This window comes from Pseudonaja textilis, chromosome 2 (genome assembly GCF_049901715.1).
Source record: "Pseudonaja textilis isolate UNSWEBS1 chromosome 2, rPseTex1.2, whole genome shotgun sequence".
In the NCBI taxonomy this organism is placed as follows: Eukaryota; Metazoa; Chordata; class Lepidosauria; order Squamata; family Elapidae; genus Pseudonaja; species Pseudonaja textilis.
In genome coordinates, this window is record NC_141991.1 from 2,113,759 (window position 1) to 2,138,396 (window position 24,638).

General features: G+C 39.2%; 5 protein-coding genes across 7 annotated transcripts in view; 1 reads left to right on the plus strand and 4 right to left on the minus strand.

Moving 5' to 3' along the window:
- Window positions 1-24,638, minus strand: part of LOC113454221 (uncharacterized) — a 221,445-nt gene that overhangs the window by 90,204 nt on the left and 106,603 nt on the right. The gene's annotated exons all lie outside the window — the stretch shown is intronic.
- The window catches only part of LOC148126535 (uncharacterized), a 226,764-nt gene that overhangs the window by 81,655 nt on the left and 120,471 nt on the right, over window positions 1-24,638 (minus strand). The gene's annotated exons all lie outside the window — the stretch shown is intronic.
- LOC148126536 (uncharacterized) overlaps window positions 1-24,638 on the minus strand; it is a 296,703-nt gene that overhangs the window by 66,389 nt on the left and 205,676 nt on the right. The window lies entirely within an intron of this gene.
- LOC113452335 (uncharacterized) overlaps window positions 1-24,638 on the minus strand; it is a 268,593-nt gene that overhangs the window by 38,263 nt on the left and 205,692 nt on the right. The gene's annotated exons all lie outside the window — the stretch shown is intronic.
- Window positions 1-24,638, plus strand: part of LOC113455031 (uncharacterized) — a 58,825-nt gene that overhangs the window by 6,120 nt on the left and 28,067 nt on the right. The window contains 3 exon segments of the mRNA XM_087922956.1: window positions 1,530-5,359; window positions 22,751-24,224; window positions 24,227-24,411. Of these exon segments, the coding sequence (XP_087779082.1) occupies window positions 2,276-5,359; window positions 22,751-24,224; window positions 24,227-24,411 (4,743 nt within the window). The 5' untranslated portion in view covers window positions 1,530-2,275.

Sequence of the window (24,638 nt, forward strand, 5' to 3'; positions counted from 1 at the left end):
AAGAAAGAGCATTAAACCACGATCTATAGCTCCCTCTTATGGCAACTTGTAGCATAATTAACCAACCAGGACACAGCATAATAGATTACAGTATTTTTCCTTAAAGCTACAAACATATATATTTGTAGTTTATATATTGTCAACCCAACTACGTTATTTACATATACATAACAGTTTTTCCTCTAGTTCCCTCTTCTGCCTTTTGGATGACAAAGATGTCCGCTAAGTTGGTTAGGAATCTCTTCGATCTCCTACTTGTTGTAGAGTCTGTCTCCCAGTTGATATCAGGGTAGTTCAAGTCTCTTGATGTTATCCTCTTGATCTAGTTTGTAATCCATGCATGTATTGAAAATGTCAGGTGGATAAAATTTACAAGTTTGTTTACTTCCATGTCTTGCCAATAAGTATAGTATTTCCTATCCCATCCATGTGTGAACCAGGTTGGACTGTGCTTAATCCAGCTCTTTCTAAAAAATAGCTATTGAGGACCTTTTGGCATCTTTGGTTGCACAGGCAGTCCTCACTTACCACTTCTTCCCTGAGCCTTCAATGGCACAGTGCCTACTGTGGCCCAATAGAAGCAGACGTGCACCTGATCCACAAAATTAGTGGTAATCCTAACAGTTGTTCAGTGAACGCACATCAGCAGTGACTGTGGTTTTGAAGGCAGGAAAAGAAGTTGCACCAATTTGGGTTCTGCCCATAGGTGCACATTTATGATGGCTGGAGCATTACACACCGATGATCCTCATTTGTGACCTTCCCAGCTAGCTTTTCACAAGCAAAATCATTGGGTATACTGGCAGGAAATTGCAAGTCACAGTCATATGGAATTGCCTTTAACAACTTACAGTGATTTGCTTAACAACTACAGAGGAACAGATGCAAGTTGGCACCATCATGTGACATCATGCTTAAAGATAGAGCTGCCTAATGACACAAATATCAGTTCCAATTGTGGTAGGTTAAGTGAGGACAATTTCAATGGGGATGCCACCAGAGAACTTGTGAACACTGTTTTCTGCTCTTATTTGCAGCTGAGGACTTCCATGCACAAAAGTGATGCTTCAAATCTTGCAGAAGCTTTCGGCATCATTTCATCAGTTAAAGCCCCCACATGTCTAAGTTTAGCTCAGAAGGTTTGAATGTAAACATTCTGGGACATTTTATCTGACTTGGAAGAAATAGATTTTCACATATGTAGGTAGGTATATCTGTATTTCTCTCTGTAGGAATATGTCTGCAATTATATAATCTATCCCCAGCACTTCAAGTTATAATTGATGATAGTCCTTTGTGTTGCTAAGAATTTGTGATTGACCCAATTAAATAACTGAATTTGATTGAATGCATATTTGAACATGGATCTCCATAGTGTCCCATGTGTCAAATGAATGATAAATTTTAAGGTAACTAAGAGATTATTCTAGTATTGAGGCATGTTGGTTTTTTCATTGTAATATTTACTTTTTTCACATTATCTCTAAATATTTTATAAACAATACTACACTTTTCTTTGAATCTTACAGACAAAGAATATGGCAATGAGAACAACTGCAAATAACAAGCAACATTGAAAAGGAAAATGAATCAAGCCAGAAATCAAAATATTTTCCGTTTCTTTCAGAAAACCACACAATTCTCCTCCTCCTCCTCCTCCTCCTCAAGAAATTGTTAGACAAAAGACAGAAAATTTATAAACATTTCAAGCCAGAATAAGCAGATTATTCACAACTCAAGGATATATTACATGAAATGTCAAGGGCGGTTATTTTTCATTCAGCATATCTGGAAGTCATTTGGAGGAAAAGGTGAATAGTAAAGCCATGTGGAGCAGACAGTAATATAGGCCTCTCCCTGTGAGGAAGAAAATGGATTGAATGAAGGCACCACTAAACAAGGCATTGTCACAATTCCAGTCTGGTGATACATCAGTGGATTGACTCCATGGAGAAACTGTATGAGCGTTTAGATAGTGGGAAAAGCTTCATTAGAAATTTTCATCTCATGAGACACCAGAAAACTCACACAAAGAGAAACCCTTTGAATGTCCTGAATATGGGAAAGTCAAAATTCCAGTCTGGTTATATACCAGAAGACTCTAAGAGGAGAGAAATGCTTTGAATCTCTTGATTGTTGCAAAACTTTCAGTTGTAATTCCAATTTGGTGATACATTGGAGGAATCAAAAGGAGAAAATCCTTTCAATGTCCTGACTGTCAGAGAATTTCCAGTCATAATTCATTACAAATTCCCACCTCTTGAGACACAAGAGCATGCACGCAGGAGAGAAACCCTTTGAATGTCCTGACTGTGGGAAAAGTTATAGACAGAATTCCGGTCTGGTGATACACCAGAGGATTCACACAGGAGAGAAACCCTACAAATGTCCTGACTGTGGGAAAAGTTTCACTAATAATTCCCACCTGGTGATGCACCAGAGGACTCACACAGGAGAGAAACCTTTTGAATGTCCCAACTGTGGGAAAAGTTTCAGACAGAATTCCCACCTGGTGAAGCACCAGAGGACTCACACAGGAGAGAAACCCTACAAATGTCCTGACTGTGGGAAAAGTTTCAGACAGAATTCCAGCCTGGTGATACACCAGAGGACTCACACAGGAGAGAAACCCTTTGAATGTCCTATTTGTGGGAAAAGTTTTACTCGCAATTGCCACCTGGTGATACACCAGAGGACTCACACAGGAGAGAAACCCTTTGAATGTCCCGACTGTGGGAAAAGTTTCAGACAGAATTCCCATCTGGTAATACACCAGTGGACCCACACAGGAGAGAAACCTTTTGAATGTCTTGATTGCGGGAAATTTTTCCTTACAAATTCCAGCCTCATGAGACACCAGAGAAGTCATACAGGAGAGAAACCCTACAAATGTCCTATCTGTGGGGAAAGTTTCAGTGAGAATTCCTACCTGGTAATACACCAGAGGACTCACACAGGAGAGAAACCCTTTGAATGTCCTATTTGTGGGAAAAGTTTCAGTCACAATTCTTGCCTGGTAAGACACCAGGGGACTCACACAGGAGAGAAACCCTTTGAATGTCCAGACTGTGGAAAACGTTTTAGTCAGAATTCCCACCTGGTGAAGCACCAGAGGACTCACACAGGAGAGAAACCATTTGAACATCCTGACTGTGGGAAAAGTTTCAGAAAGAATTCCCACCTGGTGATGCACCAGAGGACTCACACAGGAGAGAAACCCTTTGAATGTCCTATTTGTGGGAAAAGTTTTACTCGCAATTGCAACCTGGTGATACACCAGAGGACTCACACAGGAGAGAAACCCTTTGAATGTCCCGACTGTGGGAAAAGTTTCAGACAGAATTCCCATCTGGTAATACACCAGTGGACCCACACAGGAGAGAAACCTTTTGAATGTCTTGATTGCGGGAAATTTTTCCTTACAAATTCCAGCCTCATGAGACACCAGAGAACTCATACAGGAGAGAAACCCTACAAATGTCCTATCTGTGGGGAAAGTTTCAGTGAGAATTCCTACCTGGTAATACACCAGAGGACTCACACAGGAGAGAAACCCTTTGAATGTCCTATTTGTGGGAAAAGTTTCAGTCACAATTCTTGCCTGGTAAGACACCAGGGGACTCACACAGGAGAGAAACCATTTGAATGTCCAGACTGTGGAAAACGTTTTAGTCAGAATTCCCACCTGGTGAAGCACCAGAGGACTCACACAGGAGAGAAACCATTTGAATGTCCTGACTGTGGGAAAAGTTTCAGAAAGAATTCCCACCTGGTGATGCACCAGAGGACTCACACAGGAGAGAAACCTTTTGAATGTCCCAACTGTGGGAAAAGTTTCAGACAGAATTCCCACCTGGTGAAGCACCAGAGGATTCACACAGGAGAGAAACCCTACAAATGTCCTGACTGTGGGAAAAGTTTCAGACAGAATTCCAGCCTGGTGATACACCAGAGGACTCACACAGGAGAAAAACCGTTTGAATGTCCTATTTGTGGGAAAAGTTTTACTCGCAATTTCCAACTGGTGATACACCAGAGGATTCACACAGGAGAGAAACCCTTTGAATGTTCTATTTGTGGGAAAAGTTTCAGTGATAATTCGAGCCTTGTGAAACACCAGAGGACTCACACAGGAGAGAAACCCTTTGAATGTCCCAACTGTGGGAAAAGTTTCAGACAGAATTCCAGCCTGGTGATGCACCAGAGGACTCACACAGGAGAGAAACCCTACAAATGTCCTGACTGTGGGAAAAGTTTCAGACAGAATTCCAACCTGGTGATACACCAGAGGATACACACAGGAGAGAAACCCTTTGAATGTCCTATTTGTGGGAAAAGTTTTACTCGCAATTTCCAACTGGTGATACACCAGAGGATTCACACAGGAGAGAAACCCTTTGAATGTTCTATTTGTTCGAAAAGTTTCAGTGATAATTTGAGCCTTGTGAAACACCAGAGGACTCACATGGGAGATAAACCCTTTGAATGTCCTGACTGTGGGAAAAGTTATAGACAGAATTCCGGTCTGGTGATACACCAGAGGATTCACACAGGAGAGAAACCCTACAAATGTCCTGACTGTGGGAAAAGTTTCACTAATAATTCCCACCTGGTGATGCACCAGAGGACTCACACAGGAGAGAAACCTTTTGAATGTCCCAACTGTGGGAAAAGTTTCAGACAGAATTCCCACCTGGTGAAGCACCAGAGGACTCACACAGGAGAGAAACCTTTTGAATGTCCCAACTGTGGGAAAAGTTTCAGACAGAATTCCTACCTGGTGAAGCACCAGAGGACTCACACAGGAGAGAAACCCTACAAATGTCCTGACTGTGGGAAAAGTTTTACTCGCAATTGCCACCTGGTGATACACCAGAGGACTCACACAGGAGAGAAACCCTTTGAATGTCCCGACTGTGGGAAAAGTTTCAGACAGAATTCCCATCTGGTAATACACCAGTGGACCCACACAGGAGAGAAACCTTTTGAATGTCTTGATTGCGGGAAATTTTTCCTTACAAATTCCAGCCTCATGAGACACCAGAGAAGTCATACAGGAGAGAAACCCTACAAATGTCCTATCTGTGGGGAAAGTTTCAGTGAGAATTCCTACCTGGTAATACACCAGAGGACTCACACAGGAGAGAAACCCTTTGAATGTCCTATTTGTGGGAAAAGTTTCAGTCACAATTCTTGCCTGGTAAGACACCAGGGGACTCACACAGGAGAGAAACCATTTGAATGTCCAGATTGTGGAAAACGTTTTAGTCAGAATTCCTACCTCGTGATACACCAGAGGACTCACAGGAGATAAACCCTTTTGAATATCCTGATTGTGGGAAAAGTTTCAATAGGAATTCCCATTTTTTAATACACCAGAGGACTCACACTGTGGGGAAACCTTTCAAATTTTCAGTCTCTGGACTTTACTTCAAGCATAAATCATTCCTTAGTGCACACAAGGAAATCCACATGAGGCAAATGTTGAAGAGTTTAGAGAAGGATTGAATTTCATTTGTGACCACAAAGTGATTCACAAAGTGTAGGTGAGAAATTGACTGAATTCTGTCCTGATTCTTTGTATTCAAACTGTTCTCAGGATTAAAATTATTGGTGGAGAAAAAGGGAAAGTGATTGTCTGGTTATCAGCAGAATCTTGTAGATATTTCCTTTTACAGAAGAAGTGGAATTCCTCAAAAAGGAATTTTGGATGGTGCTTTTGTATTGTAGGAAGTTAGCACCCACCCCTTTCCTAGAAAAATGAGATATCCTAGGAAATATTAAAAAGGCAGAATATTGCCCTTAAAAAGAGAAGTAGAAATTCAGAAGCATAAACTCACCCCCACGTTTGGTAATGGGTGGGCCAGAGTATTCTACATAACAAAGGCCTCTGCTCATCTCACCACCTGGTCTGGGAAGATTGCATCAGCCAGCACTCAGGTGGTCTAGACAAAGCCTACAAAGTTAGCTAAGACTTCCACCCCGGGAGTCTGATAGCCAATAGGATACATTTCTTACACAGGAATAGGAAACACTAAGGTGAAGCCCAACAGAAGATATATAAGGGACTCTCAGCATCTCAGCCCTTCCTTCTTTTTCTTCACCCAACATCTTGAAGCATGTGATCATCTTTTTCACTCAGGAGCTCCAAGGCATGTGGTCCTGTCCACCCTTAAACCATCTTTCCAAACAGCCTCCATGTTTCCAGTGTCTTTCCTCACTTGGAATTGAATCCAGAAGGATAATTCTTCCAACAGTATGTTGATTATGGACCCACATGTGGAGTTTCAGTCTTCTACTTTGGTTTCACTGAGATTTTAAGCTCCAGAACTCCCCAGCCAGCATAAAAGTAGTCCTCAAGATACAACTATTATGGACCTTGCAATTACAGTTGCATGTTGCAATGGCTGTTAAGTGAGACTGCTTTCCCTGTGTTGGAAGAAATAGCCTAAATAACATGTGGAAGAATGTTCCCTCCTTTTTTTTTTGCATTTCCAGCAATTTGGGCTCATGTTGAGGAACATCTTCGCTAAGATACTGGCAGAGAATTAAAAAATTAAAAAATGGCTGGAGGAAATGATGATAGAACAGATTGGATTTAAACTGGGAGGGGTGGCTCGGGGTGAGCGAGGCCAGCCAGGAGTGGGATTTGAGGGTTCTCCGAACTGCAAAGAATCTTTACTAGGGGCTCTCCCCCTCTCCTCCTTCCCCTCCCCCTCCCCCCCCTTGGTGTAGTTGTCCCTTCTTGCTCTTTTTCTGTGGTGATGAATGAATCCTTGGGAGGCCCGAATGAACAAGTTAGGAACAATCATCATGAAGAAAGTCTATCGATGTGAGCACTGGAGTGAAAAATGACTTGATGGTGCATAATCAATGAAAGAAAAATACTGTAACTGCTTTAGATAGAGATGGAACGACATGGTTTTCAGCTTTATGTCACTAAATGGCACACTATAGATAAGCAACAACCACGATCAACAACTAGAGAATAGAGCACAGCAAAGTGTTGGTAATTGAGGCCAAAAGAGTTTAAACATTTGAACAGTAAATTCCTAGAGAGGATTTGGAGGAGAGAACAACAGCAGGAGAGCTTCCTCTTCTGGCTCTCCACTGAGAGGCGGGAGGGATGCAGGCCCTCCTGGTCTTTCCAGGGTGGAAGCAGCATCTGAAAGGTGAGCTGAGCGCAGGTGGAGGAGAGGCTAGAATCAAGTAGGGCTGTTTGGGTTTCCCCAGGGTGTAAAAGCAGAGGAGCAACAAGGCTGAAACATGTCAGCTGTTACATATTCTTTCCTTCCTCAGATTTCATTCCACTGGTGGCACCAGGCCTTGCTTATTAATGGAGACAGAGTGGAGCAAGTGGCCAGTTTTAAGTTTCTGGGTGTTACCCTAAAAGAGGACCTGACCTGGGGTGCCCACATTGCAGCCCTGGTCAAAAGGGCCCAGCAGAGATTATACTACCCGAGACTTCTCAGGAAACAACAACTGAATGAAAAATTGCTGGTGACCTTCTACCGCTGCACCATAGAGAGCATTTTAACATACTGCACCTCTGTATGGTTTGCCAATTGCATAGGAGCAGATAGGAAAGCACTCCAGAGGGTTTTTTTTTTTAAAAAAAAAAAACTTTATTGATTATACAACTAAAATATCAAACAAACACATATGCAACACACAGAAAAAAAGGAAAAAGGAAAAAAAGAAAATGATTAAAAACTAGCAACTCTATTATCGACAGTCTATGGTTCCTTGTTTGTTATCAATATTGGTGATATATTTACAAATACATCTTATTGCGAATATATAATTACTACCTCTTTTACATTTTACATTGTTTACTAATGTATTTTCTATTTTTGTTCTATCCAGTCATACCAGCATTCCCAGCTTCTATAATATTCTGATGTTTCTTTTTCCTTAAGTTCTAAGGTTAACTTATCCATCTCTGCACAGGCTGTTACCTTCTGAATGATCATTTCCTCTGTTGGAATATCTGCTTGTTTCCAACACTTTGCAAAGGTTATTCTACCTGCAGTAAGAATGTGCAATATTATATATTTGACTTTTTTAGAAATTTGTCTATTAAATATCCCCAATAAGAAGAATTCTGGTTTTATTTCCTCTAGCCATTTTTTAATTCTATGCCAGTATCTTTGGGCTTCAGTGCAGGACCACCACATGTGAAAGAATGTTCCGTGTTTCTTTTTACATTTCCAGCAGTTCGGATTCATGTTAGGAGACATTTTCGCTATTCTTGAGGGTGAGAGATGCCATCTATAAAACATTTTATAAGAATTTTCTTTATATGTTGCTGATTTTGTAATTTTATTGTTCTTTGCCTACCCTAACCCTAACCCTTTTCCCATTCTAATAATGTAATGTTATGTCCTATGTTTCTACTCTAAGCTATCATGTTGCCTTTAACTACTTCCTCTTCTAATTCCATCTCTAATAAATAATTATAAAATTTAGTTAATTTTTTTAAATCTGGACCTAATAGGATTTTGTCTAATTGTTGTGCCTTAGCATAAATTCCAAAATTTTTCTTGTCCTGGCTATATCTATTTTGAATTTGCAAATAAGCCCACCAGTCTACTTGTAGCCCTTGTTCTTGGAGATCTTGCCATGATTTTAAAGTTCCTTGCGCATCAAGGAGGTCTTTGTATTTTATCATTTTATTAAGGTCTAAATTATTTGGATATATCATCGTCTCCATCATTGAGATCCAGATTGGAATTTTTAAATATTTTTTTTGTTCCAATTAGCCAATAAAGAATCTCTAATTATATGTCTGTAGAAATGCTTCTGCTTAATTTTTCCAATGTCCCATAAAAATGTGTGCCATCCCCTCTGTAAATCGTGGCCTTCTAGAAATAAGATTCTTTTATTCGACAGATTTACCCACTCTTTCAACCAAAGTAATGAGGCTGCACTATAGTATAATTCCCAATTTGGGAGTGCCATACCTCACCTGCTCTTCATATCTTGCATTGCCTTTAGGTTTATCTTCAGTTTTTTCCCCTGCCAAATAAATTTGGTAATTATCTTAAGTTCCACAAAGTAATTTTTATGTATTTTTATTGGTATTGTTTGGAATAAGTAAATAAATTTGGGCAGAATGTTCATTTTTATAGTGGCAATCCTCCCTAATAAGGAGATTTGCATTTTAACCCATATCTCTAAATCTTTTTTGACTTGCTGTAATAATTTATTATAATTATTTTCCATTAGAGTTTTGCATTGAGCCATCAACCAAAATCCTAAGTATTTAACTTGTTTTACTATTTGTAGTCCCATTATCCTTTCCAATTTTAGTTTCTGTTTTTCTGTTAAATTTTTAGTTATTAATTTCATTTTTCCCTATTAATTTTAAGTCCTGCAACTTCGCCAAATTGATCTAACTCTTTCAATAGTTCTTGACATGTTTCAATTGGCTGCTCTATGAAAAATACCATATCATCTGCAAATGACTGGAGTTTATATTCTTTTTTAATTTTTAGTCCTTTTATTCCTCAGTTCTGTCTAGCAATTCCTCAGTTCTGTCCTTTTATTCCTCAGTTCATGTAAGCAATGTTTCCAAAGATAATATGAAGAGTAGGGGAGATAATGGATATACCTGCCTGACTCCTGTCTCTATTGAGTGCATGTACTCTCCATTAATTATAATATTCACCTTTTGTGAATCATAAATTGTAGTCACGATGTTTTCAAATTTAGTGCCTAAATTCATATTGTAAATTTGTTGGATTAGGAATTGTCAATTTAGATTGTCAAAGGCCTTCTGTGCATCCAAGAATACAAGGGCTATTTGTTTTTCCGGGTGGGCTTCGTAGTATTCCAAAACATTTAATACTATTCTTAAATTGCTCCTAATTTGTCTATTGGGAAGAAATCCGTTTTGATCTTTATGTATATATTCATTCAATATTTTTTCAATCTATTTACTATAATTGTGGTAAATATTTTATAATCAGTATTTAACAGGGAAATTGGTCTATAATTTTGTATAAGTCATAAATCTGAATCCTCTTTCAGAATCAACAATATCAGTGTCTCCTTCCATGAATCCAGCATTCTTGCTGCTAGTAGGACCTCATTATATACTTCCACCATGAGAGGTCCTATTTGTTCTCCTATTTTCTTACAAAGTTTTCCTGGTATCCCATCGGGTCCTGGGGTTTTATTGCTCTTTTGGTTTTCTATTGCTGCTTTTAACTCGGGCCATGTAATGTCTCTAGTTAACATTTCCTTCATCTCATCCCTGATTATTTTATCTTTAGTAATACCCAAATAGTTTCTCATCATGTCCTCATTTACCTCCTCCTTTTTATAAAGATCTTCAAAAAATTTACATGCAATTTCTTTTTTCTGTTCTATCCCTCGTTGGGCATCCCCATTCTCATCTATTAATTGGTAGATCAATCTTTTTTGTTTTTCTTTTTTAAGTTTATAGGCCAACCACCTTCCTGGTTTATTGGCCTGTTCAAAAAATATCTGTCTGGCTGTATTCAACTTTGAAACAATTCCTTCTTGTTTGATTAAATTTAATTTATGGGGTGTTTCGCAGCTGAATTTCTAATTCTTTGATTCTTTGTTCTAATTTATTTTGTTGGGCATATTTTTCTTTATTTCTTTTAGCAGTGTATGATATCATTGTGCCTCTTATTATTGCCTTCATTGTATCCCAAATATTCTGTTTTGTACTTGACTCATTATTATTTTCTTTTAAAAAATGGTCCAATTCCTCCTCAAGTCTATTCATAAATTCTTTCTCTTTAATTAGCTGTGTATTTAGTGTCCACCTTTTCCATGGTTTCTTCCTACCTTTCCACACTATCTGAATCGGGTTGTGATCTGCCCATTCGTTTGGTAAAATTTCAATCTCTTTTAATTCATTTATTAACTCACCATTCATCTACACCATATTGATTCATGTCCATGATTGGTGAGGATTGGAGTAAAATGTAAATTGCTTTTCTCGGGATTTAATTTCCTTCACATGTCTATCAAATTTAGTTCAATCATCATTTCTTCACATGTTTTCAGTAGTTCTGTTTTTTTCTTCTTTCCACCCCCCCGCCACTACTGTGATCTTTCTGGTGGTCCATAGTAGCATTGAAATCCTCCAAGATACAAATATTCCTTTTATCTAATTCCACTATTTTCCCATGTAATTGTTTAAAAAATTCCTTTTGGTTATTGTTAGGGGGATAAATTACCACTATTAGAATTGGAATTGATTTAATCCAAATTTGTAACACCAGAATTCTTCCATTGGGGTCTATCCAAATTGGCTCTGCTTTCATATTGTCTTTCACATATACTGCTATCCCTTTCTTTTTCCTAAAATCTGCTGGCGATGTATACAAATTCCCTAGCTTGGGGCATTCTAGATATTTTTCTTCTTCCTTATATGAATTTCCTGTAAACATATCTGCATTTTTTAAAATTAATTTGGTTAATATTCTTTTCCCAGAGTTTAGGCCATTTATGTTAATTGATAGCATTTTCTTTCCTTCGTCCATCACCTAATTGACTCTTGCTCTTTGTCTTGTAGTTACTCCTGTCTTTGTGGCTGATTATGCGTCTTCGGTTCTTCTCTCTCTTGATGTTGTTTGTTTTTCAAATTCCTATGATTCCCATCTCTATTTTTTTGATAGTCTTGGTTGTCTTGCAAATTTGTTTCTAATTCGTCTCTACTACTCGATTCTTCATGGCCTATCAATCGTTCATAAAATTCTTGGGCTTTTTCCACGGACTCACTTTAATTTTTCTTTCTCCTCTAGTGATTAGCATTCCCTCTGGGATTAGCCATCTGAATATACCTTTTTGGTTTAATTGGTTTGCCAAGAATTTATAATCTCGCCTCTGCTCTCTCACTCTTCTTGGGATTTGTTTAAGCAGCAAGATTTCTTTTTCTTTGTATGTAATTGTTTCTTCTCTCGAAATTTTGTATATAATATCTTGAACTTTCCTTCTGGCAAATCTCACGTGGACCTTTTTTGGATGTTTATGTCATCTTGCATAATTTGTGCTCACTCTATACACTTCATCTAACTCTTTCAGAATATCGTCCTTATCTTTTTCCAATAGGTCTGCTAATATTCCTGCCATCACTTGTTCTAAGTCCTCTTCTTTAGATTCCATTATATTTTGATATGCTGCAGCCTTGTCCATTTCCAGATATGCTAAGGAGTCATCCATTTCTTTACTCGCATTTCTTAATTGCTTACCAACCACTTCCAGCTTCTTTTCCGTTTGTTCCGTTCTTTTCTCAACCTCCTTTATTATTAATTTATTCCTTTTTAGTGCTTTATGTATTGTTTCAATTCTTTGATCCAACTTAAAGATGTCTAATTTCATTTCTGCCTTTAAGTTTCCCATCTCTTCTTTTAATTCATTTGTGTCAGCTCTTGTTTCAGTATGATTTTTCACCATTATTTCCTGAAGCTTCAGCATGGACTCTTGTAAAGTAAGAAGGGTCAATTGGATATTGGCATTCATGATGGTAGGTTGTTTTTCTTCAGACAGAGTTTCTTCAATTGTCTTTTGTGCCATCACTGAGGGTGATGGCATTGGAGTTTTTGTATTGAAGAAGTCTTCTTTCCAGTTTTAAGAGTTGTGTTAGTGACAGAGGTCATTTCTTGTAAAATTTGTTTTTGTTTTTGTATTATATTAAATATGTTGTCCCAAATTAACATTCACTATTGAAAAGTATCAACTATAAATGGCCACTATGCTAATTAATATATGCTACAGGATTAACCTCTCTTGTCAATATAAATATTCTCCAGAACAATCTTAAAGCTAATTTCTAAATCAGATATCTGGATTTGTAGATCTTAATAATATATCAAATTCCTCTATTTAAATTTAAATACTATTAACCTGTATATCTGTAAGTGCTATAGAATCCCTAATCTCAAAATAGTGTTATGAAATAATATTTCAAATACTTGCAAATCTAAATAAAGATATATCAACCTTGCTATACAATAATTAGTTAATCTGTAGTAATCAAAATTACAATTAATTATTTAATACAATCTAATCAACACCTATAATCAAATATCTATACCTAAATAATCAATGATCACCTTCCTTTTTTTGCGTATCATAACCAAACATAAACTGCAATATTTACTAATGTATCAATTAAATCATATATAAATTATGTTTACCACATTCAAAAATCAGTTGAGTTGGTGTCAAGAAATCCTTATTGCAATCTGCAAAATTTAAAAGCTTAAAGCGTCTTAAGTTTCCTTCACAACCAAGGGAGCCACTCTCCCGCTCTGTCAGCTGTTCGTCTTCCCCCTCAGATTCAGACTCCGATGGGGGCATGACATTGGCTAGGCCTAGTTTAATGCAAAGAAGGACCACGGGTGACATGATAGCAGTGTGCTGATATCTCAGGTGTTGCCACAACCAAGAGGGAGTCAAGCTATTCCCCAAAGCACCTGAAGGCAGGAGAAGAAACTAATAAATGAGAGAAACTAAGGAGAAATTTCCTGACAGAACTAATAATAAGTGGAACAACTTGCCTTCAGAAGTTGTGGAAGGTTTTAAGAAGAGATTGGACAACCATTTTTCTGAAATGGTATATGGTTTCCTGCTTAAGTATGGGCTTGGACTAGAAGACCTGCAAGGTCCCTTTCAACACTCCTATTCTATTCTATTCCATTTCATTCCAAATATTTCTTCTACCATATATTGCCAATTGTCCCCTTTCTTAGTCCCCATTTTCTAGGCCCTGCTGTATAATTTCTTCTATGACCTAATGGAGACTTCCCTGCAAGTAAATTTACAGAATTTACACATGGCATTTAACATTTGGCTATTGTCATACAATTTCCTCCTTCAGGAATCAAACTTCATGCTAGGAGCTCTTGGAGGCAGCCCTGTCCAGCAGGAGTGAAGCTGGTTCCCCTGGAGCTTCTCTCCTGGTGCTGTTGCCATGTCCTAAATCCTTGGGAGCCACATTAAATAAGTCATCAAGATTTAGGCGGTAGAGAGGCTTTGATCTCCAAGGAGAGACACCCCCAAGAAAGCTTATTCTTATTCTTTTAAGGCTGTCCACATAGCTAATCTTTTTAAGGTTAGGTAGCATCACATTTCACTATTTCACTTGGCTCAGTTGCAACGGTTGGTTGCTAAGAAGTCAAAACATCTTGATAGCATTTAATCCGTGAAAACACCTTGCAGACGCCTTAGATAGAGACGGGACAAGCGTTTCCTATTCGGTGATGGAAGTCAAGAGGACAAAATCTGTGCCTACAAAGCTGACAATACAGTAGGTGTGCTCTGTGGTTGAGTTTAAAGAGTTAAAACCATCAAGTACTGTTTTGCTAGAAAGGATGGGAAGAGAGTGCAGAGGAACTTCCTTTTCCGCATGACCCATGGGAGGAAGGAGGTGTGCAGAGCGGCTTTTCTGCTCTTCCCAGGATCGATGGAAGCTGCAGGTGGGAGGAGAGTCCGGGAGCAAGTCGGGCTGTTCGGTTCCCTCCACGGCCTGGAAGCAGAGAAGCAACTGGGCTGAAGCAGGTCGGCTGCTGCTGCTGCAGGTTCCTTCCCTCCCCAAATTTAAGCCCACCGGTGGCTGCAGTTTTCCTTCTGGTGAGAAGATTTTAAAAACCTCTTTTAAGTTAAGGCTGTTTCTCCATCACTAGAGGAGTGTTGCAGAGGAACGTCGTTGGAAGGATCCCTGGAGGTCATCTATTCCAACCCCCCGATCGAGCAGGAGACCCAACATCATTTCAGAGAAATGGCTGTCCAGTCTCTGTTTCAAAGCCTCCAGTGATGGAGCACCCACAACTTCTGAAGGCAAACAGTTCCCACTGGTTTGTTCTGGGTGTCAGGAAATTTCTTCTTAGTTCTAGGTTGCTTCTCTCCTTCGTTAGTTTCCATCCATTTGTCCTGCCTTTGGGTGCATTGGAGAATAGGTTGACCCCCTCTTCTTTGTGGCAACCCCTCAATTATTGGAACACTGCTGTCATGTCTCCCCTAGTTCTCCTCCTCACTAGACTAGCCATGCCCAGTTCCTGCCACTGTTCTTACTTATTTCAGCCTCCAGCCCCCTAATCCTCCTTGCTGCTCTTCTGTAGGCTCTTTATGGAGTCTCAACATCTTTTTAATACTTGGTGACCAAAACTGGTTGCAGTACTCCAAGTGTGGCCTTACCAAAGCATTATAAATTGGTACTAGCACTTCACTTGATCTTGATTGTATCCCTCTGTTAATACAGCCTAAGATTGCATTGGCTTTTTTGGCCACTGCAACACTCTGCTAGCTCACATTTAAATGATTGTCCACTGGGATTCAATGTTCCCTCTCATAGAGACAGCCAGGTTCTGCCTATTCTGTACCTGCACATTTGGTTTTTCTTGCTTAAGTGTAAAATCTTGGTGTTTTTTTTTCCTCAGCTGAGTTTCATTTTGTTAAATAGGGCCCAGTGTCCAACTTTGTTGAGATTCTCTTGTATCTTGATCCTATCTCCTGGGGTGTTGGATGTTCCTGCCAGCTTGGTGTCATCTGCAAATTTGATGAGTTTGGCAGATTTTTTTTAAAAAAAGAAAGTGTAGATGAAAAATTGATTGTTTGAATTTTGGCCTGACTCGTTTTACTCAAACATTTCTCAGAGAGAAAAGGAAATTGGAAAATGGCTAACTACTAGTTTCTGATTATCAGCAGAAGCTTCTGGATATTTCCTTTTCCAGAAGTAGTGGAATTCATCAAAAAGGAATTTTCGGTGGAGCTTTTTTGTATGTTCATTATGTAATTCCCACACATGGAGTTTCAGTCTTCTATGTTGGTTTCGCCCGGATTTTGAACCCCCGAATTCCCAGGGCCAGGCTTGCCTGCCACAGGCATCCCTGGTGCTCCCCACCCTCCAAGACACCCTGTGTTCTGTTTCCCATCCCTGCCCCTTCCCTCAGCTCCCCCCACAGGATTTTCCCCATTCCCACTGGGTCCCTACAGTCCTCAGGCCTGACTGCCACCCCACCTGGCCTCATACCCTCCTCCTCCTCCTTGCCTTTGGAAGATCTCTGATCCTCATGTTGTGGAGGGAGGGAAAGACACACATCCTTGGGCCTCATGACTGTGTCCTGGAAACAGCCACCATTTTCAGTGGGCCTCAGATTCATCCCTGGGTCATGCAGTGGACTTAGGGAAGCGGCTGCTATTTTGCCACACTGTCCAGACTGATAATGCAGAAAAGGAACAAGCCTCTCTGTTTTGCTACCTTAACATGAGGGAAAAAATGTACAATAGAAAATGTCTCATTTTTCAAAATGCATTATGTTAGAATTATCAGAAGCATTTGGCATGTAAAAAATGGGTTTTGTCAGTGTTGCTATGAACTTTAAGGCAAGATAAGATGCTCAGAGTTGCCTCAAATTCTGAGATAGGCAGCAATTAACTTTAATAATAAATAAATTATTATTTTTTAAATTATTAACAATTTTTCTGATATACATCATCATTTCCATTCATTGCAACGCTTCTTTGTTAGTATACATAAATCCTAACTATTTGACTATATTCCTTAAGCTATCGTCCACTGTAGCCTTTGCCTTATCCTATTGTCATCTCTATTCACCTCTGTATCTGTTATTCAACCAATCATACAATGCATTCCTCATCAAAAAAAATCCGTTTCCTGTCTGTCTTTTATCTCCATGGTCAACTTATCCACTCTAGCATCTTTTTTATCACATTTTCCTCCAGTGGCATACTATATTTTTTCCAATTTTGTAAGTTATTCTTCCTATTGATAATCAATGTAGCATTAGATATTCTGTTTTCTTATCACATTTTCCCATTATTCTAGAAAAGTCTCCAGTCTTAGTTCAATTTGTTGTTTATACACTGCTCAAAAAAATAAAGTGAACATTTAAACAACACAATGTAACTCCAAATCAATCACACTTCTGTGAAATCACTGTTCACTTAGGTAGCAATACTGATTGACAATCAATTTCACATGCTGTTGTGCAAATGGAATAGAGAACAAGGAGAAAGCATAGGCAGTTAGCAAGACATCCCCAATAAAGGAGTGGTTCTGCAGGTGGTGACCACAGACCACTTCTCAGTTCCTATGCTTTCTGGCTGATGGTTTGGTCACTTTTGAATGCTGGTGGTGCTTTCACTCTAGTGGTAGCATGAAATGGAGTCTACAACCCACACAAGTGACTCAGGTAGTGCAGCTCATCCAGGAAGGCACATCAATGCAAACTGTGGCAAGAAGGTTTGCTGTGTCTGTTAGTGTAGTGTCTGGAGCATGGAGGCGCTACTAGGAGACAGGCCAGTACATCAGGAAATGTGGAGGTGGCTGTAGGAGGGCAACAACCCAGCATCAGGACCGCTACCTCTGCCTTTGTGCAAGGAGGAACAGGAGGAGCATGGCCAGAGCCCTGCAAATGACTTCCAGTGGGCCACAAATGTGCATGTGGCTGCTCAAATGGTCAGAAACAGACTCCATGAGGGGGGTATGAGGGCCCGACATCCACAGGTGGGGGTTGTTCTTACAGCCCAACACCGTGGAGGATGTTTGGCATTTTTCAGAGAACACCAAAATTGGAAATTTGCCACTGGCGCCCTGTGTTCTTCACAGATGAAAGCAGGTTCACACTGAGCACATGTGACAGACGTGACAGAGTCTGGAGACGCCATGGATAACGTTCTGCTGCCTGCAACATCCTCCAGCATGACCAGTTTGGCAGTGGGTCAGTAATGGTGTGGAGTGGCATTTCTTTAGGGAGCCACACAGCCCTCCATGTGCTCGCCAGAGGTAGCCTGACTGCCGTTAGGTACCGAGATGAGATCCTCAGACCCCTTGTGAGACCATATGCTGGTGCGGTTGGCTCTGGGTTCCTCCTAATGCAAGACAATGCTAGACCTCATGTGGCTGGAGTGTGTCAGCAGTTCCTGCAAGATGAAGGCATTGATGCTATGGACTGGCCTGCCCATTCCTCAGACCTGAATCCAATTGAGCACATCTGGGACGTCATGTCTCGCTCCATCTACCAATGCCATGTTGCACCACAAACTGTCCAGGAGTTGGGGGATGCTTTAGTCCAGGTGTGGGAGGAGATCCCTCAGGAGACCATCCGCCACCTCATCAGGAGCATGCCCAGGCATTGTAGGGAGGTCATACAGGCACGTAGAGGCCACACACACTACTGAGCCTCATTTTGACTTGTTTTTAAGGACATTACATCAAAGTTGGATCAGCCTGTAGTGTTTTTTTTTCCACTTTAATTTTGAGTGTAACTCCAAATTCAGACTTCCATGGGTTGCTAAATTTGATTTCCATTGATAATTTTTATGTGATTTTGTTGTCAGCACATTCAACTATGTAATGAACAAAGTATTTCATAAGAATATTTCATTCATTCAGATCTAGGATGTCTTAATTTTGTATTGCCTTTATTTTTTTGAGCAGTCTATGTTTCTTCTATCGACTTTTTTGTCCTTATCTAGTATTTTCTTGCTATAGGGCATGTCCATCATGCATGGTAATATGTTCCTTGCTTTTGTTTGCATTTCCAACATGCAGATGATCTGTTTGGAAACATTTCTGCTAATCTAGCAGGGGGTAGGTGCCATCTGTAGAACATTTTGTATAAATTTTCTCTATATGCTGCTGTCATCATCAATTTATTATTCTTTTCCCACATTTTTTCCCATTTCTACAATTTTATCGTGTAGCCAAAATTTTTCACCCGAACTATCATTGTTTCCTTAAACCGTCTCTTTCTCCATCTTAAATTCCAACAAAGAATTATGTAACTTTTTAATCAATTTCTCCTCTGGACTTTATAGTATCTAATCTAATTGTGATAGTTCTCTATTAATCCCTTACCTTTCTACATCTTTCTTGAATCTTGTTTGTATTTGCATATACATCCACCATTCTACCTCGATACCTTGTTCTTTTAATTCTTGTTTCGTTTTTAATATCCCTTGCTCGTTTAAGATATCCTTATACCTTACTATCTTATCTAGAACTAACATATGTTGATAACCAAATTAATAGCAACACATTTCTTATTTGGTGTCTTTGGAAATAACTGCATCTTATTTTTCCCATCCTATAAAAATGCGTGCCACCCTACTTGTAACTCATGTCCTTCAATTGTCAATATTCTTTTATTTTTCAACGTTACCCAATCTTTAATCCATGTAAGGGCTGCTGCCATATAGTATATTCCCCAATCTGGCGGAGCAAAAACCCTTCTACTATTTCTGGACTAAAATTTTTCTCACTGTCTGTGAAGTGTTGCCTTCTATTTTCTCTTCCTCTCTGGTTGTCACGGCTCCGGATCCCCTATTGCAGATCGATTTCGTTCCTGCTGGAGTTCAGAGGTTTCTTCTCTTCCGTTTGGGATATCGCCTTCTTCCTGCCTTCTCCAAAGCTTCCCCTTTCTCTTGTTGATCCCTCCAGGATTCAAGCAGCCCTTTAAGAGCCTCCAAACAGGAAAATTCGGGCCATCAGAATTGAGCCCTGTTCCTATTTACTGTGATGTGAATAATAAATGAATTTAATAATAGGGTAATGTAAAGCTCATTTCCCAACTCTGTGTCAGCGATGAGAACTTCACACATACAGTGGGTGTAGGGTAGTGGACTACAATTGTTAACTTGTAATCTCTCTTTTGTGCAACAGCCAGAAAACCAGTTGTTAAGTTATTCCAACCCCACCACTGTTCAGATCATTAAGAATTTAAAAATTTCTAAAGAATTGAAATAAGTAAACTACAATATTTTTAAATTAGTTGAAAAGAGAAAGTGAAAAATTGAAAAAGGATTTTTATAAAAAAAATTGAAAAAAGAATTTTAAAATGGAAAAAGATTTAAAAATTGAAAAAGGAAATTTAAATTAAAAATGATATTTAAGGGTTGAAAAAGAAAACTTAACATTGGAACCAGGATTTTAAAAATTGAAAAAAAATAGAAAAAATTGAACAGGAATTTTTCATAAGGAGTATTGGAATATTTCTTAAGGAATATTGAATTCTAGTATGATGTGGTCGCTCTCACCAAAGGTTCTGGCAACTTCAACTCGCTCTATCATTTCCTCTCTACTTGTAAGAATTAGGTCCAGTATAGTTTTTATTAGGATATGTGCAGAGTAACCCTTGTATAAAAAGGATATGCACACGGGAAACAGATTTATGAGAATAGTTATGAAGAAACATACAGCCACACGGAGTTGAACAAGTTGGATTAATGTTTACTTGAAGAAATAGCACAGTCCAATAAACGGTCCTTGTCATACACGTTTTTAACAGTCCAGAAATATCCAGATATAAAGTCTTCTTACATCTAGTTATAAAATCTTCTTACCAGTTTCATGTCTTTTACAGCAGACAAATATCAAACCATAATACAACAAATAACCTTCGATATCAACAGAATATCAAAATAAACAGGGTTAGTCAGTATCGGTCCGTAATCAGTCAGTATCAGTATAAAGAGAGATCATCAGTGCAGAAGAGAAAAAGAAAGAGCATTAAACCACGATCTATAGCTCCCTCTTATGGCAACTTGTAGCATAATTAACCAACCAGAACACAGCATAATAGATTACAGTATTTTTCCTTAAAGCTACAAACATATATATTTGTAGTTTATATATTGTCAACCCAGCTACATTATTTACATATACATAACAGTTTTTCCTCTAGTTCCCTCTTCTGCCTTTTGGATGACAAAGATGTCCGCTAAGTTGGTTAGGAATCTCTTTGATCTCCTACTTGTTGTAGAGTCTCTCTCCCAGTTGATATCAGGGTAGTTCAAGTCTCTTGATGTTATCCTCTTGATCTAGTTTGTAATCCATGCATGTATTGAAAATGTCAGGTGGATAAAATTTACAAGTTTTTTTACTTCCATGTCTTGCCAATAAGTATGGTATTTCCTGTCCCATCCATGTGTGAACCAGGTTGGACTGTGCTTAATCCAGCTCTTTCTAAAAAATAGCTATTGAGGACCTTTTGGCATCTTTGGTTGCACAGGCAGTCCTCACTTACCACTTCTTCCTTGAGCCTTCAATGGCACAGTGCCTACTGTGGCCCAGTAGAAGCAGACGTGCACCTGATCCACAAAATTTGTGGTAATCCTAACAGTTGTTCAGTGAACACACATCAGCAGTGACTGTGGTTTTGAAGGCAGGAAAAGAAGTTGCACCAATTTGGGTTCTGCCCATAGGTGCACATTTATGATGGCCGGAGCATTACACACCGATGATCCCCATTTGTGACCTTCCCAGCTAGCTTTTCACAAGCAAAATCATTGGGTATACTGGCAGGAAATTGCAAGTCACAGTCATATGGAATTGCCTTTAACAACTTACAGTGATTTGCTTAACAACTACAGAGGAACAGATGCAAGTTGGCACCATCATGTGACATCATGCTTAAAGATAGAGCTGCCTAATGACACAAATATCAGTTCCAATTGTGGTAGGTTAAGTGAGGACTACTTGAGTGGGGATGTCACCAGAGTACTTGTGGACGGTGCTTCTGCTCTTATTTGCAGCTGAGGACTTCCATGCACAAAAGTGATGCTTCAAATCTTGCAGAAGCTTTCGGCATCATTTCATCAGTTAAAGCCCCCACATGTCTAAGTTTAGCTCAGAAGGTTTGAATGTAAACATTCTGGGACATTTTATCTGACTTGGAAGAAATAGATTTTCACATATGTAGGTAGGTATATCTGTATTTCTCTCTGTAGGAATATGTCTGCAATTATATAATCTATCCCCAGCACTTCAAGTTATAATTGATGATAGTCCTTTGTGTTGCTAAGAATTTGTGATTGACCCAATTAAATAACTGAATTTGATTGAATGCATATTTGAACATGGATCTCCATAGTGTCCCATGTGTCAAATGAATGATAAATTTTAAGGTAACTAAGAGATTATTCTAGTATTGAGGCATGTTGGTTTTTTCATTGTAATTTACTTTTTTCTTTTTTCACATTATCTCTAAACATTTTATAAACAATGCTACACTTTTCTTTGAATCTTACAGACAAAGAATATGGCAATGAGAACATTTAGGACAACTGCAAATAACAAGCAACATTGAAAAGGAAAATGAATCAAGCCAGAAATCAAAATATTTTCCGTTTCCTTCAGAAAACCACACAATTCTCCTCCTCCTCCTCCTCCTCAAGAAGTTGTTAGACAAAAGACAGAAAATTTATAAACATTTCAAGCCAGAATAAGCAGATTATTCACAACTCAAGGATATATTACATGAAATGTCAAGGGCGGTTATTTTTCATTCAGCATATCTGGAAGTCATTTGGAGGAAAAGGTGAATAGTAAAGCCATGTGGAGCAGACAGTAATATAGGCCTCTCCCTGTGAGGAAGAAAACGGCTTGAATGAAAGCACCACTAAACAAGGCATTGTCACAATTCCAGTCTGGTGATACATCAGTAGATTGACTCCATGGAGAAACCGTATGAGTGTTTAGATAGTGGGAAAGGCTTCATTAGAAATTTTCATCTCATGAGACACCAGAAAACTCACACAAAGAGAAACACTTTGAATGTCCTGAATATGGGAAAGTCAAAATTCCAGTCTGGTTATATACCAGAAGACTCTAAGAGGAGAGAAATGCTTTGAATCTCTTGATTGTTGCAAAACTTTCAGTTGTAATTCCAATTTGGTGATACATCGGAGGAATCAAAAGGAGAAAATCCTTTCAATGTCCTGACTGTCGGACAATTTCCAGTCATAATTCATTACAAATTCCCACCTCTTGAGACACAAGAGCATGCACGCAGGAGAGAAACCCTTTGAATGTCCTGACTGTGGGAAAAGTTTTAGACAGAATTCCAGTCTGGTGATACACCAGAGGACTCACACAGGGGAGAAACCATACGAATGTCCTGATTGTGGGAAAAGTTTCAGTAATAATTCGAGCCTGGTGAAACACCACAGGACTCATACGGGAGAGAAACCCTTTGAATGTCCTATTTGTGGGAAAAGTTTTAATCGTAATTTCCTCCTCGTAATACACCAAAGAACTCACACAGGAGAGAAACCCTTTGAATGTTGTATTTGTGGGAAAAGTTTCAGTAATAGTTCGAACCTTGTGAAACACCAGAGAACTCACACAGGAGAGAAACCCTTTGAATGTCCCGACTGTGGGAAAAGTTTCGGACAGAATGCCCACCTGGTGATGCACCAGTGGACTCACACAGGAGAGAAACCCTACAAATGTCCTGACTGTGGGAAAAGTTTCAGACAGAATTCCAGCCTGGTGATACACCAAAGGACTCACACGGGAGAGAAACCCTTTGAATGTCCTATTTGTGGGAAAAGTTTTAATCGCAATTTCCAACTGGTGATACACCAGAGGACTCACACAGGAGAGAAGCCCTTTGAATGTCCTATTTGTGGGAAAAGTTTTAATCGCAATTTCCAACTGGTGATACACCAGAGGATTCACACAGGAGAGAAACCCTTTGAATGTTCTATTTGTGGGAAAAGTTTCAGTGATAATTCGAGCCTTGTGAAACACCAGAGGACTCACACAGGAGAGAAACCTTTTGAATGTCCCAACTGTGGGAAAAGTTTCAGACAGAATTCCCACCTGTTGATGCACCAGAGGACTCACACAGGAGAGAAACCTTTTGAATGTCCCAACTGTGGGAAAAGTTTCAGACAGAATTCCAGCCTGGTGATACACCAGAGGACTCACACAGGAGAAAAACCCTTTGAATGTCCTATTTGTGGGAAAAAATTTACTCGCAATTGCCACCTGGTGATACACCAGAGGACTCACACAGGAGAGAAACCCTTTGAATGTCCCGACTGTGGGAAAAGTTTCAGACAGAATTCCCACCTGGTAATACACCAGTGGACTCACACAGGAGAGAAACCTTTTGAATGTATTGATTGTGGGAAATGTTTCCTTACAAATTCCAGCCTCATGAGACACCAGAGAACTCATACAGGAGAGAAACCCTACAAATGTCCTATCTGTGGGGAAAGTTTCAGTGAGAATTCCTACCTGGTAATACACCAGAGGACTCACACAGGAGAGAAACCCTTTGAATGTCCTATTTGTGGGAAAAGTTTCAGTCACAATTCTTGCCTGGTAACACACCAGAGGACTCACACAGGAGAGAAACCATTTGAATGTCCAGACTGTGGAAAACGTTTTAGTCAGAATTCCTACCTCGTGATACACCAGAGGACTCACAGGAGATAAACCCTTTTGAATGTCTTGATTGTGGGAAAAGTTTCAATAGGAATTCCCATTTGTTAATACACCAGAGGATTCACACTGTGGGGAAACCTTTCAAATTTTCAGTCTCTGGACTTTACTTCAAGCATAAATCATTCCTTAGTGCACACAAGGAAATCCACATGAGGCAAATGTTGAAGAGTTTATAGAAGGATTGAATTTCATTTGTGACCACAAAGTGATTCACAAAGTGTAGGTGAGAAATTGACTGAATTCTGTCCTGATTCTTTGTATTCAAACTGTTCTCAGGATTAAAATTATTGGTGGAGAAAAAGGGAAAGTGATTGTCTGGTTATCAGCAGAATCTTGTAGATATTTCCTTTTACAGAAGAAGTGGAATTCCTCAAAAAGGAATTTTGGATGGTGCTTTTGT